Source organism: Tenrec ecaudatus, chromosome 13 (genome assembly GCF_050624435.1).
Source record: "Tenrec ecaudatus isolate mTenEca1 chromosome 13, mTenEca1.hap1, whole genome shotgun sequence".
In the NCBI taxonomy this organism is placed as follows: domain Eukaryota; kingdom Metazoa; phylum Chordata; class Mammalia; order Afrosoricida; family Tenrecidae; genus Tenrec; species Tenrec ecaudatus.
In genome coordinates this window covers 130,954,065-130,968,783 of record NC_134542.1, presented here as the reverse complement: position 1 = coordinate 130,968,783, position 14,719 = coordinate 130,954,065, and the positions used below count along the sequence as shown (strand labels likewise).

General features: G+C 45.0%; 1 protein-coding gene across 2 annotated transcripts in view; it reads right to left on the bottom strand.

Moving 5' to 3' along the window:
• CCDC93 (CCC complex scaffolding subunit CCDC93) overlaps window positions 1-14,719 on the bottom strand; it is a 104,756-nt gene that overhangs the window by 52,322 nt on the left and 37,715 nt on the right. For both annotated transcript variants that reach the window (XM_075530272.1, XM_075530271.1), the window contains exon 7: window positions 8,016-8,116. In XM_075530272.1, the coding sequence (XP_075386387.1) occupies window positions 8,016-8,116 (101 nt within the window). The remainder of the gene's footprint in view (window positions 1-8,015; window positions 8,117-14,719) is intronic.

Below are 14,719 nucleotides of genomic sequence, written 5' to 3'. Positions count from 1 at the left end.
CTGAGTTGATCCCAACTCAACAGTGACCCGATACAGGGTTTTCAAAACTGCAAATCTTTATGGGCGCGGAGAGCCTAATTTTTCTCCCGTAGAGAAAAAGGGTGGGTTAGAACCTCGGACCTTGCAGCACAGTACTTAGCCCACAGTGCCATCAGAGCTCCTTCAGTTTGGCACAGCAGGAGCTTAATATACATGGGTAAGCTTTGGACTTCTGTTAGTGGTTCAAACCCATCAGTCACTCTGAGGAAAAAAGGTGAGACTCTTTGCTCCCATAAAGATTTATAGCTTTATAAATTCTACCGAGGCTTGCTGAGTTGGAGTGGACTCAATGGCCATGGGCTTGTTTTCTGGTTTCCCTTCTTTAGGGTCCGTGGTGGCATAGTGTGTTAAAGTGCTTGGTTACTAATCACTAGGTTGGTGGTTCGAATCTCCCAGCTTCACAGAAGAAAGACACGGTATTCTGCCTTTGTAAAGATATATAATATATAGGCTTAGAGACCTCGTGGGATAATTCAACTCTATCTTACAGGATCGTTATGACTTGAAATCAGCTTAATGGCAATGAGCTTGGTTTCTTGTTTGCTCTCCTGACTCAGGAACTCTTTGGGCACCAACACAGCACTGGCTTTTTGCCATTCAATCCACGTTCTCATACCCCAGGCTGAGACTTAGTCTTTAGCAACAAGGATGATCTAGAACAGCACAGTCCACAAGAAACATGAGGAGAGTCATATACATAATTTTGAACTAGGAGATTCTTCCTTAAGTTGTCCCAGACATAAATGAATCAAGCGTCAATTTTCAAATGTAAATTTATGCAAATTACAATTCTGTTCTGGAGTCGCATTAGCTCAATTTCACCTGCTCAAATGCCACATGCACTAGTGGTTACCATACTGGCTATCACAGCTCTAGAAAACAAACCAACCTTCAAGAACAATTGCTACAGGCCAAATTAAGAAAGCTCTAACTGGTCTGAATCCTGAATAAAACAGGCACATAAAACAAAACAGAGCAAAAGCAAAAACACAACTCTTAAACTCTAAGGACTCTGCTCTTTGTCCATTCAACACTCACTCATTGCCAATTTATCAATTCAAACTCATATTGATCCTATAGGACAGAGAACGGTCACTATGGATTTCCAATACTAAATCTTATCAGGTAGAAAGCCTCATCTTTCTCCTGAGCAGCTGGTGGTTTTGAACTGCTGGCCTTGTGGTTAGCAGCCCAAAGCTTACGTCTCAGGTTCCTAGGTTCATTCAACAAGCATTTATTAAGTAGTTCTCTTACCAACAAAGAGGTTGTAAAAAGAATGGGAAATAGACTTCATACTTCCTTTAATAAATAGGGAATTACTAGACCACAATTCAAAATTCAGTCACATAGCGAAGTTTAACATGGTATGCTAAATCCAGCAGAGTTTGCAGGTTACCCTTCAAAATCCACTTGCATATCAAATAACCATTGCCAGGAGTTGATTCTGACTCATGGCATCCCTAAAGGACAGAGTAGAACCGCTCTTTACAGGAGCAGAAAGTCTCATCTTTCTCCCATGGAGCAGTTGGTTGATTTGAACTACTGACCGTGTGGTTAGTAGCCCCACATATACCCTATTACGCCACCAGCACTCCTAACCATGCCTGTTGTTGTTAGCTGCTGTCGAGTCAGTTCCGACTCGTAACAACCCTATGCACAACAGAAATCAGCTCTGCACCATTCTCACACTGTTCTTACCCTGGAGCCCATCTGGTGCAGCCACTGTGTCAACCCACCTTGTCGAGGGCCGTCCTCTTTGTCAGTGCCCTCGACTTTATCCAGCATGATGTCCTTCTCCAGGGACAGGGCTGTCCGGAGAACATATCCGAAGTCTGTGAAAAGAAGTCTTACTATCCTTGGTTCTAAGGAACATTCCAGCTGTACTTCCAAGACAGATCTCCGTTCTTTCGGCAGCTCCTGGTCCTTTCAACATTCCTCACTGAGACCACAGTCCAAACGTATTGATTCTTCTCCTCTTCCTTATTCAATGTCCAACTTTCACATGTACACGCGGTCACTGGAAATACTGAGGTTTGGGACCGGCGCACCTCAGTTCTCGATGAAATATCTTTGCTTTTCAACACTTTAAAGAGGTCTGGTACAGCAGCTTTACCTCGTGCAATGTGCTGTTTGATCTCGACTGAGCCTTCCATGATTATACAGTGTGGATCCAGCAAGATGAAATCTCTGACAGCTCCAATCTTCTTTTCTGTGTATCACGATGTTACCTATTGGTCCAGTTGTGAGGATTTTGGTCTTCTTTCCATTGAATGGTGATCCACACTGAAGGCTGTAATCCTTTATCTTCATCAAGCAAGTGCTTCAAGTCTTCCGCACTTCCAGCAACCAAAGTCAAGTAGAAAGTACCTCCTCACATGCCATCTCCCCACAGCAGCAATTTAAAAAAATTGACAGATTCTAAACCAGGATCTGACAGTTGACTGATCCTATAATGACGATGCAATCCTATAGGATGGCAATTTTAAGTCTAAAATAAAAAGTAGGAGTCTTCTTGATTGTCTAGAATCATTTTACATATATGATCTCTAACTCTGTGGACTGCTGCTCCACCTCACTGTCTAGAATGCACGTCTCAAGGGTGCTACCTCTGTCCCCGTGTGGCTCTTTACTCTGTCCCCTGGACTCAGTGCCGTAGCCACCGGCAATTCTGGTCTGGGTCTCTGCAAATCCAGGCAGCAATTTCAAAACGCTCTACTGGTGGATGTTCCTCCTTGATGGTCCTGGGAGTACTGTGTTTCTAAGATCGCTCTCTGATACGGAGGAATAATTTTGCCTCTGGGTAGACCATACCCTCAAGGAAACCAAGGGTGGTGACTTGATTCCCTCCCTGTAGCCCAGTGGCTCAGAATATACTCAACTTGAATTCTATCAATTAGCATGAGAAAGAACTACCTCTAAAATGGGGTTCTAACCACAGGCATGAAGCTAGAATTTATTATATATCACCATAAGGCACTAGGGGTAGAAATTCCAATATTGAGAATTTCCCCTTCACCACAGACACTCGCAAGGGCAGTTCTCCTCTGTCCCATAGGATGCTAAAGCTAGGAGTCAAAACTGACTTGATGGCAGCCAGCTTGGTTTTCTAAGGTCATGTCGTCAGGAGTCATACCCTGCGTGCCTTAGTCAGAGGGCACTGAAACAATCTTGGGAGCTTTTCTTTTCTTTCTTTTTACAAATCATTTTATTGGGGGCTCCTACAACAGTATATGCATCCGTTGTGTCAAGCACATTTGTACAATTGTTGCCCCATCATTTCCAAAACATTTTCTTTCTACTTGGGCCCTTGCTATCAGCTTCTCATTTTCCCCCTCTCCTCCACCCTTCCTCCCTCCCGAACCCTTGATAATTTATAAGTTATTATTTTGTCATATCTTACACTGTCCGGCATCTCCTTTCACCCACTTTTCTGTTGTCTGTTCCTCTGGGAGGGGGTTATATGTAGATCATTGTGATCGGTTCCCCATTTCTCCCCCACTTTCCCCTTACCCTCCCGGTAGCACCACTCTCACCACTGGTCCTGGATTCTCTGTGTTTCCAGTTCCTATCTGTACCAGTACTACTTTGTCTTTAGTGATCATGTCCGGAAGGTGAGCATCATGGAATGCCAGTTTAATAGGACAAAGTGTCCTCATACTGAGGTAGTACTTGAGTAGAGGCCCAATGTCCATCTGTCTTGTGAGCTTTTCTATCAAGAATAGAGTCAGTCTCCAAAACACAGACCTGCCTGACGCTGTGAGAAATTGATCTGCTGCCAATCACGATTTTGTGGCAGCTCTTTGGTTCTCCATGTCCTACTTGTGTGGCTGTGTGACTGAGAAGTCTTGGACAATATTATGGCCTCTTGCTGATGGTCTCCCTCATCTGGATGAGTTGTCTTTGTCCTGTTTAAGACTAAATAAATGTCTCTCTATAAATTGTAGCTGAATTTGGGTCTCTTTTCTCCTAGAAGAGGAGATTGGGGACCCCTACACTAGTAGTCATATAGGTAGGGATTAGTCGTTAAAGGGTGTCAGCATAGTGAAGTGAAAGAGAAATCAGAACGCAGTATACCTCCAAGCCCTCAGATTGCCAGCAGTGCCTCAGATTGCCAGCAGTGCCTCAGATTGCCAGCCGTGCCTCAGATTGCCAGCAGTGCCTCAGATTGCCAGGAAAGGAATGAAAAGGGGTCGAAACTTCTCATTATTTAGGGCAGGGAGAGGGTTAGAACTATGGATAATAAGCGTCAACAAGTTTGTGGATAAATGGATATAAAAGACAGTGAGATTTTCCTGCAAACTTTCTGAACCGCCCTCGGAAGTATTTGCGCCAAGTCATTAAGAACAGAGAAGGAGGCTCTGTTCAGGGCCGCAATCCACAGGTCATACCTCAGGGCATTTGTGAAGTGTCAGCTGCTGCGACCAATGATGCTGATACCGGTAACAGCAACTACTTACTTCACATTTACTGATTACTGGGACTTCCTATAGAGAGGAAACTGTTTCAAGTTCTTTACCAACACAGCCACCCAACACTCATCTAATATGAAAGCACTCCAAGCTGCGGAGGGTATGAGGGGAGCCCCCAAACAAGAGGGGTTTCCTAGGGAAAGGGCACAGAATACAGACTTTTGCGGGGCATTAAGTTTTATTCACTTTGCTGTCCGTTCTGACAAGGACGCTCTTCCTCGGTGCAGTCCAGTAACAAAGACAGGGCTACTTTCCAAAGCCAGAAGCCTGCCAACTACAGTCACCGAGGCTCAAACATCATCTGTGAGTGATGACAGTGACACACTTCTGGGGCTAGAGAGACTTGAATTCAAGTCTGAGCCTCCGGATAATGTCGTGATCTTGAGCAAGGTAGTTTACATTTTTCTGATCCTGTCATTGCTATTCTCAAAAAGGAGAATAAACTAAATAAAGAAACCTCCCTTCAACTCTCACAAACTCACTTTCTCCTTGCCAGAAAAGCTAAAAACAAACAAACAAAAAACCACACAAAAAATGAAAACAAAGTAATCCTTCCCTAAAGGAAAAATAACAGAGCAAAAGGCTCTTCATCAAACTACCCTGGGTTTAGAAATCAGCAGACCCACTAACAGGAACAGGTGATTGGTCTTTAGACACTTACTTCCTCACACTCTTAACTTCACCAACAAACCATGCCATGGCCCGATCTGGCACCAACTCATCTGAGTAGGAGCAGGGAAGCCCCCTAAAATCTTAGCATGGTATCAAGTGAGGTGGGTGATTTACTGAATCTCCAACTCTTTTTCCACCCTCAGGAATGCTTCGTTTTCCATGAAAAGGGAAAAGAAAAAGTATTAACAAAAAAAAAGAAGAAGAAGAAAAATCACCACTCCGGCAAGTACTCTTTGGCTCTGGAACACGTGACACCCTAAGGATCCTCTCTCCAGTGCTAGCCTGCCCAAACCGGCAGTTTCACATCCTCCTGCAGTTAGGACTTGGCCAGACAGACCGCATCAGGGTGTCCAGGGCTGACTTTGGGAATAGCAACTTGCTCCGAAGGGCCCTCCCCTTTGGTTGTTGTTGCCTTCTTAACATTCTTAATATTTTAACAAGAGGCCCTGCATTCTCTCCTTGCAAATTATGCAACTTGTTTAGTAGTGCCTGACTCATAATAGGCATTTGAGGATCAGTGAGCTCTTAGGACAGCCACAACATATGTGGCCTGGGACCAGAACTAACAGGACTCGTTCCCCCCCCACCCCCCCACCCCCCGCCAACTCCTGTTTTTAGTTTTACGTATTGTGTTGTTGAGAATACACATAGCAACAACATACACCAATCCAACTCAGTGACACCGATAACATTCTTCAAGTCACACAATAATCCTTACCCTATGTTGAGTTGCTCCTCCCTCATTAGCATAAGCCCACTGGCCTCTACAAACCCTTATTGTATCTTTCAAGTTGTAGCTGTCAGTTTGATCCCATCTAGATAGTCCTTAAAAGAGGGCCGCTGGAAGGAGACAAGCCAGTCAGGGTGCAGTGTGGTAATGAGGAAACATACAACTTTCCACTAGTTCTTAAATGCTTTCCCCCTTCCCTCCCACCCCCCCGACACACTATCATGATCCCAATTCTACCTTACAAATCCGGCTGGACTGGAGGATGTACACTGGTACAGATAGCAACTGGAAACAAAGGGAATCCAGGACAGATGAACCCCTCGGGACCAGTGGTGAGAGTGGCGATACCAGGAGGGTGGAGGGAAGGTGAGGGAGAAAGGGGGAATCGATTACAAGGATCTACATGTAACCTCCTCCCTGGTGGACGGACAGCGGAGAAGTGGGTGAAGGTAGAGGTTGGCCGGTGTAAGATATGACAAAATAATAATAATTTATAAATTATCAAGGGTTCATGAGGGAGAGTGGGGGAGAAAGGGAGGAGAAATTAGGAGCTGAGACCAAGGGTTCGAGTAGAAAACAAATGTTTTGAGAATGATGATGGCAACAAATGTACAAATTTGTTTAACACAATGGATGGATGTATGGATTGTGATGAGTCGCACGAGCCCCCGATAAAATGATTTTTAAAAAAGCATAATGCTCAAGACAGACCTTTTTTACGTGTTAAAGTGAGCCACATGGCTGCTTGGTTTTGAGATGACTTCAAGGGGTACTTTTGGTTTCAAGTTTATAGGTAATCGCAGAGCCACGGTTGAAGGGGTTCAACCATTCTCCATGGCTCCACAAAGTCTGCAACTCACACAAATTTTAAATTGTGTGCTACATTTCCCCACTTTTGATCAGGATTCCATCGAAACTTAGATCAAGATGTTCAATACTGGCAGCCGGGCACTACCCACGTCTCTTCATGGGAAAAGTGCAAATGTTCACAGTGGCAATCAGCCAAGCACTGTTCTTCCTCTTCCTGACTCTCCTTCTTCCTCTATTGTTCTGCCTAATTGTCTTTTACATGGAATGAAAAGACAGATAGTCCAGACTCCAACAACCCTACCCGTCAAAAAAAGCGGGTCAAAGTCAGTTAAAAGCTGGACTTACCATATATACTCAAGCATAAGCCGACCAGGATATCTGCCAAGGCACCTACTTTCACCACAAAAATCGCACTAAAAATGTGCTAAAAAACTTGGCTTATACTCGAGTCCATATGGTAAGTCCGTTTCCCTTGTTTCTCTGCAGCTCTCTGGAAGAAGCAGCCACCAGGTGATCAGCTGAGAAGCTGCTAGTGACGGCATAGTTAGTCTCAGCCACCCGACAGTGCGGGGTCATGAGGAAGAGCAGCACACCACAGCCACTTTCAGAAGGAAGGAAGGAAGCTCAAAAAGAAATACTCACATCCAGTAATCGGCTACCCTAAGTAGAAAACCAGGGCACAAAGATTAATACCCACTGTTAACCAGGAGGCGCAGTGGGCAAAAAACAGTCCTTTGTTCTGTTTATCTTCCCTTGATATTCCCATAAAGTAAATTAGGGGCATAAAAATAAAAACTGCTTTCTAAAAAAATAGGAGTTATTTTTTAGAAGTGAGGAAACACCTAGTTTCTTCATTTCTTAGTCAAGACAATCCTCCCAGGAAACAGAAATCATTCTTTTAACTAACACAAACACCGAAATGGCTACAACTGTCCCGATTCTATATATTTCCCTGGGAATGTTAATAAAGACGGATACAAGCAGCACGCAGTCCACTACCTCTGCAAATGCCCCCTTATCCTGAGTCCCAAGGAAGGCAGAGCCCAGGCGCATTTCCAAAGAAGTTCAAATACCATGTCTCTCTACTATCACCATGGAAACTACCAACAACAAAACCTTCAGTTATTCAATACCAGTAAAAAAAAGTTATTGATGTTGGAAGTATCTGGACCCTCAAGACTCAATTCAGTTAAGATTCAAGCCAATCTATATTAAAGCACATGAAGAAATTTAATTAATAATTTCTCTTAAATGGTTTTATTAACTCAACATCTACACCAGGTCTCACTCATTACCTGCCATATTCCAAAAGCGTTGCATGGATTCGGGATTCTTCGTCAAGCAACTCCTCTGCTCCCCGTTGTCGTCTGTATTTCCGCCGGGGCTTGTACACATCCTGAAAAACGGATGAGACATCAGTGACTCAGGGTGAGCGGCTCTTCTCGTGAACCGGTGCTGGGGCCTCAGCCAGTCACTGCTCACAGCTAGCCTTTGCCCATCGCGGCCCCAGCATATGGCTCTGTTACTGCAGGCGGCCCCAGAGCACCCAGGATCTGCTCTAACTGAGGAGGAGGCAGGTTTGTGAAATCACAGGTCAGGGAAGGCAGGCAGGCACACTCTCTTTTTTTTTTTTTTCTCTTTTCTTCTTTTACATTTTATTAGGGACTCATACAACTCTTACCACAATCCATACATATACATACATCAATTGTATAAAGCACATCCATACATTCCCTGCCCCAATCATTCTCAAGGCATTTGCTCTCCACTTAAGCCCCTTGCATCAGGTCCTCTTTTTTTCCCCTCCTCCCTCCCCATTCCCCCCTCCCTCATATGCCCTTGGTAATTTATACATCGTTGTTTTGTCATATCTTGCCCTATCCGGAGTCTCCCTTCCCCCCTTCTCTGCTGTCCCTCTCCCAGGGAAGAGGTCACATGTGGATCCCTGTAATCAGTTCCCCCTTTCCAACCCACTCACCCTCCACTCTCCCAGCATCGCCCCTCACACCCTTGGTCCTGAAGGTATCATCCACCCTGGATTCCCTGTACCTCCAACCCTCATATGCACCAGTGTACAGCCTCTGTCCTATCCAGCCCTGCAAGGTAGAATTCGGATCATGGTAGCTGGGGGGAGGAAGCATCCAGGATCCGGGAGAAAGCTGTGTTCTTCATCGATACTACCTCACACCCTAATTAACCCATCTCCTCTCCTAAACCCCTCTATGAGGGGATCTCCATTGGTCGACACTTGGGCCTTGGGTCTCTACTCTGCACTTCCCCCTTCATTTAATATGATATATATATACATATATATACATACATATATACATATACACATATATACACATACATACACACACTTATATCTTTTTTTTTTTTTTACATGATGCCTTATACCTGGTCCCTTGGGCACCTCGTGATCGCACTGGCCGGTGTGCTTCTTCCATGTGGGCTTATTTGCTTCTGAGCTAGATGGCCGCTTGTTCACCTTCAAGCCTTTAAGACCCCAGACACTATCTCTTTTGATAGCCGGGCACCATCAGCTTTCTTCACCACATTTGCTTATGTACCCATTTGTCTTCAGCGATCCTATCATGGAGGTGAGGCACACTCTCATAAGCCTTGCTGATGCGCATGCACCCCTATGCTGAGCAACCGGGTGCTAACAGGGCAGCTCATGCTCATAGAGGGGTCTTCCCTCGTACATTTTTTATGTTATGCGCCAATTCACGACCATGTAAAATTTTCATTAAAAAATACATACATGAAAATAAACCATAAAAGTCTCTCCGCAGCCCAACAAGGGAGGGCTGTCGAGTGCGTCCCAGGCAGCCGTCTCCCTTCACAAACGTGGAAAGAACTGTCTTCCGACAGCGGTAGACCCTAAACTTCAGAGTGCTCCCCCAAGCCCTCATCGTCTGTAACTTACTTGTTTAAATGAGGTGCGTCTACAGATAGCAGGCTACTGAAACATTCTCTGCCTCGCTGCCTACTCGCACCCTGACAAAGTGCCGCTGCCGCTAGCAGCAGCTGTGTTGGCTCCACTCACGGCAACTCCTGCACAAGGACACATGCTGCCTGGCTCTGCGTCACTTCCATGGTTGGGTGGGGACTGGACTGCCGTGACCTACAGGGTTTCCATGGCCGATTTTGGAATACAGCACCAGGCCCATCTTTCTAGGCCATCTCAAGTCAGGAAGTCCCAATGAAAGCTGTTCGAATCACAACATCGAGACCTCCCCTAAGACAGGTGCGTCAACAGAGAAGAGACCCTGGGTCCTCTTCCTGCAAGGTTACAATTCTACTACTGAACTGCTATCAGCTGAGACAGTACAATGGGTATCAATTACTTGATTGACAGCTTAGCAATCAAACTAGGTCACCTGGGGTTAGAGGTTTATGGAGCACCTGTTACTCTTAAGTGCCCACACGCAGGTTCTGACCCACAGGACTCTAGGTATAACAGAACAAATGCTGACTGGTCATGCACCTGTTACATCTAACATACTTTGTTTAGGACCTTTATATATGCAGAAAGCTCATGGGAAAATTCTAGTATCCTTTCATTCCATAGATCTATGAATTTTTGTAGCTCCTTCGTGTGTGCATGAGAATAATTTTAGCATGTGTCCGACACAAAACACGGTCATAGTTGTACATGTAAATTCCACATCTTAATAAATTAAAGACAGTGAAACTGTGTATTTTGTGTTTTCATAAAAAGACATAGCTAGGAATGGTAAGGTGCCACCCTTCAACTTTTTAGGAGTGTATGCCTACCTAGTCGTTCCTTAATGGTTACCTGAAAATACATCTCAGCACACACTGTGAATTGCATCCCTATCACTGAAGAGTTGGTATCATCTTTTTTCTAGTATTTAGGTCTAACAGAATTAAAAGCTCCTTTGAATTTAAGGCTTTAAAAAGTTTCTGAGTTCATGTCCGCCTGTGATTGCTGAATGGCTGGATAGTTTATACTATTGCTCTTAGTAGAAAGGTCTAGATATATAGGCGACTATGAAAACATGCTTTTTCTGGAAAACTCCACTAAAGAGTAAGAAAGACCTAAGTAAATATACAACCTAGTGCTTCCCCAAATAATTCTATAAAATCTGGCCTTTCTTCTCTACACTTGAGTTCATCACATCTAAGCTCCATCCAGGTCACCGTCGCAAGCATTTACCACCAGGCTGCTCCAGAGAGACATACTCCTCTAACTAGGCCTGTCCTCCCCCGAGGCTGATGCTTAACTTCACCCTCACTGTCCTTTCATAAACGTTTTCAAACACACAGCAAAAATATTCCTCTGTGAGCACACCACGCAACTTCAACAATTCTGCGGAAAAGGGTCTGGGATGAGGCTGGGTGGGCAATGCTGCAAGGTTGCTTGTCCAAATTGATGCTTAAAGCGTCCCTCCTTGGCTGCTGATGCTCACAGCAAGGAGCCAAAAATAGCATGAATCAGATTTATAGAGAAAAAAACATAATGAAATCATATGACGTCAGTTATGCATACCATTTCATTTCCACTGAGCCCTGCTGCTACAATGTATTATATAATTGAGCTTAACTACCCTCTTCCTTAGTTACCAGTCAGTGATTCAAGACAAGAAATTGGATTCTTCTAAAAAACCGCTCCAAAACAATAGCTGACTGAAACCAACCGTGAAAAGCACCCTTTATTCTGCCTGGCAACAACAAGGTTGGGCTTTGTTGAATTATCCCTTGTGCTTTAAAGCAATATCTAACCTTTCGCATGTTCTAACCACACTATGAGGCAGAGAGAGGGCAGATACGATTACGGTGACTTCACTATAAAGGAAGCAGAGATGAACTTCTCAAAGGCCTCTGTTCTTAGGCCTGGCTCATGGCCGCTTACCTCCCGATCCAGTAGTTCTGCACTCTACTAGCTGGCACGGTGGGCATTCCAGTCGCCCACCAGTCATTTCAGCTAAGCCTTCTCACAGGACGCAACATGGGTTTCATTACAGTTTGCCTGAGGAATGGGAGTCTCCATGTCAGAGGGCAACTGTAAAGCACTACTGCTAAGCCACAAGCAAGACGCTCTTCCTACCAGGCCTCAGTTTCCTTATCTGTCAAATGAGGGTTGGACTAACAGGCCTGGAAAGGTTGCCTGTTGCTAGTTTTTTTTATTCTTCTATTCTTGCAATGATAATAACTTGGTAGCATAATTCCTTTTTTAATTTAAATAATTTTATTTGGGGCTTGGGCAACTCTTATCCATACATCCATCCATTGTGTCAAGCACATTTGTACATTTGTTGGCATCATCATTCTCAAAACATTTGCTTTCTACTTGAGTCCTTGGAATCAGCCTGTTTTCCCCTCCCTCCCCGTCCCCCTTTCCCTCATGAACCATTGATAATTTATAAATTGTTATTTTATCCTATCTTACACTGCCTGACATTTTCCTTCACCCACTTTACTGTTGTCTATCCCCCAGGGAGGAGGTTTTATGTAGATCCTTGTAATCAGTTCCCCCTTTCTACCCCACTTTCCCTCCACCCTCACGCTATCGTCACTCTCACCACTGGTCCTAAGGGGTTCATCTGTCCTGCATTCCCTGTGTTTCCAGTTCTCATCTGCACCGCTGCGCACCCTCTGGTCTAACCAGGTTTGTAAAGTAGAATTAGGATCATGATAGTTGGGGGGAAGAAGCATTCAAGAACTAGAGAAAAATTTTATGTTTCATCATTGTTACACTGCACCCTGAGTGACTCATCTCCTGCCCGCTACCCCTCTGCAAAGGGATGTTCAGTTGCCTACAGATGGGCCTTGGGCCCCTAACCCGCACTTCCCCTCATTCATGATGATATGATTTTTTGTTCTTTGGTGCTTGATACGTGATCCCTTCGACGCCTCGTGATCACACTGCTGGTGTGCTTCTTCCATGTGGGCTATGTTGCTTCTGGGCTAGATGGCCGCTTGTTTACCGTCAAGCCTGTAATATCCCAGACGCCACATCTCTCGATAGCCATGTACCATCAGCCTTCTTCACCACATTTGCTATGCACACATCTGTCTTCAGCGATTGTGTTGGGGAGGTGGGTATCATGGAATGTGTGTTTAATCAAGCACAGTGTTCTTGTATTGAGGAAGTACTTGAGTGGAAGCCCAATGTCCATCAGCTACCTTAATACTAAACCTATAAATATATGCACATAGATCTATTTCCCCATCATAAAATGTGTTTACATATATGTACATGCCTGTATTTAGGCCTCTATGTATGTCCCATTTCCCCCTATTTCTTTCCTCTATTTCCATTGAATTCCTCTTGTCCCACTATCATGTTCAGCCTTCCTTTGGGTTTCAGTAATTCCTCTTGGTTACATTGCCCTTGATCATTCCCTGTCAGGCCTCCACACCCTCCTTGCCACTGGTTTTGAATCATTCCTTGTTCCCTTGTCTCTGGGTTGGTTAAAACCACTTCCTTTCCCCACTCCTCCCTCTTTCCCATGTTCGCCCCACCCCGGAATCATTGATCCTATTGTTTTCTTCTCCATGTTGTTTATCCAGCCTATCTTATCTAGATAGACCTGTCTGTCGAGATAATATGCACATAAAAATATGACAGCACCAAACAAAGTGGTAGCTACAACAAAAAGCCAATGACATATAAAATCAAAAGGAAAAAAGAAAGAAAGAAAAGCCTGTAAATAGTTCAAGGTCTTTTGTTTTTTGACCTTTAGGAGTATCTTCTGGTCGGGTCTGAAAGGGTGCCACACCCTGGCCCCAAAGTCTACTTTTGGTACTCCCTCAGGACTTCCTTGTTCTGCTCCCCTTGCTGTTCTATCGCACGCCCTTAGTGTTCAGCCTAGGTGTGGTGGGGTCAGCTCTGTCACACATCCCACACTGTCTTCAGGGTTGTCCCATGTAGGGCTGTGGGTCAGCGCGGGACGTCGCGGCTCCTAGTGGGGCCAGCCATGTGGTCCTCTGTGCATTGGCTGCTCTGAGCGGGGCTGTTGTCCCCAGGGCTTGGTGGGCCAGGGTGTGCTCCACTCCCTTCCTCCCCCTTCATTTGCTTCGTCTCTGTCTGAGTATGGTGGGTGGGTTCCTTCCCCCCAACAGAAGGTCTACTGTCACTCTCTGCGGCACACCCTTCCATGGTGGGGCCAGGCTGGTTCTTTTTATGGATCTCTCCATGTTACGTTGCCCTCTTGGTTTGGTGAGTCATGGTGGGGTCTGTATGCACCTTCTAATTCTGTGGGGACACAAGCAGTATTATCCCCCTGGGTTAGTGCCCTGTTCCCCCATGTCATCATCTCAGTTTCTCCCCACCCCCATTCTACCTCCTTCCCCCTTTCCCCTTCAGTAACATAATTCTATTAAAAAATTTGAAGTTTGAGATTATTCTTTTGCCATTAATGGTAGCAATAGCTAATGGTTTTTTAAACTGAAGCTATGTGCCTGGCATGTATAGTTTTTATGTACTGCATGATCATCATGCCTGTGGGATAGCTGTCCTTGTTCTCTGTCCATAGACGTACACCTAAACCAGAAAGAGGCCAAATTACTTGTCCATGGTTACAAAGTTTGTAACTGATGGACGGAGTCAAAGACTCCAGAACTGGAGCTCTGAACCACTCTGCAAGATGTTCTATCCCTCTACTCTGATCATCCTGCGGGGTGAGGTGTGCTCATTTGTCCTGAGCAAGGTGAAGACACTGAGGGGGCCTTTTATAAGTCAGAGTCTTGGCGGTGCAAACATGTGCTCTAGGGAGTTCATCAAGAAAGTGCACAGTTTGAACCCATGGAAGAAAGGGCTGCTGAGCACCTTCCATGAAACAGTCAAAACAAACCAAAACAGCCTATGGGGCTCACGTCTACACTGTGACACATGGAACTGCCATGAGTGGGAATTATCTGCAGAGCAGAGAACTCTTGCACAACCAGAGTCACAGACAGACCTCTACTGCGGCAGTGCGATCTGTGAACCAGTCAGTTCACCGGACAGAGCACACATGCAAACAGCTGG